General features: G+C 39.2%; 1 protein-coding gene across 1 annotated transcript in view; it reads right to left on the bottom strand.

Moving 5' to 3' along the window:
* Positions 1,740-2,941, bottom strand: part of LOC104708553 (N-(5'-phosphoribosyl)anthranilate isomerase 1, chloroplastic-like) — a 3,708-nt gene continuing 2,506 nt past the window's right edge. The window contains exons 4-6 of the mRNA XM_010425150.1: positions 2,633-2,892; positions 2,387-2,550; positions 1,740-2,059 (exon numbers count right to left, since the gene is read on the bottom strand). Of these exons, the coding sequence (XP_010423452.1) occupies positions 1,834-2,059; positions 2,387-2,550; positions 2,633-2,892 (650 nt within the window). The 3' untranslated portion in view covers positions 1,740-1,833. The remainder of the gene's footprint in view (positions 2,060-2,386; positions 2,551-2,632; positions 2,893-2,941) is intronic.

The following is a 2,941-nucleotide window of genomic DNA, read 5'->3' as shown; positions in this document are numbered from 1 at the left end:
CGTGTGCATAATCCGGGTCATAAGTTATCAAGATCAAGTTGTGCTAAACCGAGGTTAAACTACCAAAGAAGAATGTGCAAACCTCGGGTCAGTATCGAAGATGAAGTTGTGCAAATATAGGGTCAAGATATGCTGATAAAGATGTACAAACCTAGGGCCAATGAATGGAGTGAAGAAGGCCCTAGGATTCAAATAGAGTTTGGGCGGCAAAAGGTGGTCCCATGTGAGTTTGGAGTCAATGCAAGTTGCAAGGAGTCACATGTGACCTAAAGATCCGTTTAGGAGGTGTCCCTATCACTCTTGGGCGTCCAACAACATTCAAAGATCACAAGTTGGTATTAGAGAGAGAAGCAACAAGTGGAAGAGTCACATGTTGGCTTAAGAGGTCACTTTGGAGCTGTCACTATCTACATGCTTAGGACCAGCTCCCCTCTCTCTTCATGTCACTTTCCACACTACCAAATGTGTATATGTGTATGTATATGTGGCCGTTTCAATTAGGTTTAGAAGGGAGACACATACTCCATTCACTCCTTATATAAATATGTAACACATATCACTAATAATATTAAGCTCTCCAATGGGGAGTTTTTCCCTTTACTAAACTCGTCTCTTTACACTAAAATGGGTAGAATCTAGTCTTGATAATCTCATGGAGAGACCAAGCTTTGGCAATGCTTGGTCTCCACCTTTCTTTCATTCCATTCTCTACACTATTCTCTAAACTATTCTAAAGGGTTATTGGGTTATCTTTGGTGTGAGAGTGCTGTTGCCTCTCATACTTATTCTTGAGTATGCACAGCTTATATTGGCGTGTATAACTCCTTCTTTACCTTAAGAACACTCTCATTGAGTTGTATCTTAAAGGCTTTACACATGAACACACAAATTCCACTTTAAGTGTTCTTGTGAGTTTATATTGGAGTAGAGTGTATCTTGCAGCTCACTCTCTCTAAATTCTAACAATAACCCGATTTAAACATAGAAGTGTGCGTAAGTAAAAATTGTTAAACATTGAAACTCGCGGTTTGTGTCCGGTTGATTAGATTCGATCATTTTCTCTAAACAGATGTTCTAAATCTAATTTTATATGTATTTTAGGCTTATTTTTAAAAAACTCTGTTAAAAGCAATGAATCGAGATATACAATCATGGTTTATAGAATATATGAATCATATGACAAACATAAACAATATTAGAAATTGATCAAAATATATTTCGAAGTTAAGAATTGTCAATTTTATGTACTTGTCTCTAATATCCATGTAATTGTCAATACGGTATATTTCTTCGATTTCTACTAATTCGTGTGATTAGATCGGTTCTAGACTTCTAGTATCGTTGAATCGCTCTTCTCGCTCTGTGGGCAGTCTATTTTGTTTTCGACTGAAAAAGTTAGGGCTATACGTTTGATTTCATAAGTAGTACTATCTCTCTAGTCGACGCCAAATCCATAGAATGTATCGAAATATTGATTTTCGCCAAAACTAGAGTTTTGGATCTCTATGAGACTATGTATGCGAGAGTTGGCATGTATAACATCACAAGAGAATATTTTTGTTATCTCACATGTTAAGGACTAATAACAACACAACATGCTGCAATAAACTAGGCAGACAAGTTAAAAAAAATCATCTTGGCACATTCTTTATGTTCCTTTTGTTTTGGTCGAGATTAAAAAGCATTATGTTGTTTGTGGCTGAGCCGACTTCCCTCTTTTGTTATGGTAGCCAAACCAACACCTTTAAATTAAATCTTATTACTGATGAAAGAAAGGTTGGTGCTCGAAACTATAGTTACAAGATAAATCACCTCGGCTTTTATTGCTAGCCATTAGTACTGTACAGAGCGAACTGCAGTTACGAAGGAACTTATCTTAGACTTATCCTTCTGGATACCGTCTGTACCGCAAATACCGCTGCTAACATCAATTCCATCAGGTTGAAGGATAGAAAGAGCTGCTGAAACGTTTGTTGGATCGATTCCCCCAGCTAAGAGCCACCCATTTCTGCTTCTGATGGAGGGTAACTTGAACTGAGCCCAGTTAAATCCTTTACCACTGCAGCAAATTGTCGAAATCAATATTGCCGTAGACAAAAGAAAGATGTCATTAAGTCACTTGAGCCTTAGCTGATATAGTGAAGGAGGCAGGTACTCTAAGCATAACCTTTGGAACCACCTAACCAACCTAACACGACACTATGGTCATCAGGTTAACAAATTTTGGTATATCGACGTTGGACTGAGCCTGAACCTATCACACTCTTGATAATTCAATCACTTGTGAAAGACGAACGGTTTCATGTACTAGAGTGATTGTTCATCTAAGGTGTACATTACAATGAGACAATACGGAGAAACTGAAAAAGTTGTTCTAGGCACGTACCTCCCACCCGTTGCACTATCCACAAGAATCCAATCAGCGAGATGACAATCCTCTTCAGGAACTTCGTTCAAGAGCTTTCCATCCACGTTTGCATTAAGGACGTATATGACTCTCCTTTTACGTACTAATCCCGAGAAAGCAGCACGCGAACCATTACCATGAAGCTGGAAGAAACCATAACTATCAAGAGTTGAGAAAACCATCTTGTTGAGGGCAAAAACCGAAAATGAAAAGAATGTAGACAACCTGAACAAGCTCAAGGTCTGAGGCATCAGCTGCTCTAAGTATCGTGTTCTCATCATCATCAACAAAAACACCAACAGGTTCGGCCCCACCATCCCTGGCCACTTTGGAGATATCCTTCGCAACGGAAAGAGAAATGGATCGTTTTGAATTCGGCCAAATAATCATCCCGATGAGATCAGCACCAGCCTCAACTGCCATAGCAGCATCTCTGGCTGATGTGATACCGCACATCTTAACCAAAGGTCCATCCTTTCCTCTACCATCATCTCTAGGAGCTACATCCTCTGTCTTGGAAGAAACACTGCAGCT

The sequence above is a fragment of the Camelina sativa genome, chromosome 8 (assembly GCF_000633955.1).
Source record: "Camelina sativa cultivar DH55 chromosome 8, Cs, whole genome shotgun sequence".
Lineage (NCBI taxonomy): Eukaryota > Viridiplantae > Streptophyta > Magnoliopsida > Brassicales > Brassicaceae > Camelina > Camelina sativa.
The sequence above is the reverse complement of the archived record's forward strand: the minus strand, read 5'-3'. Positions and strand labels throughout refer to the sequence as shown.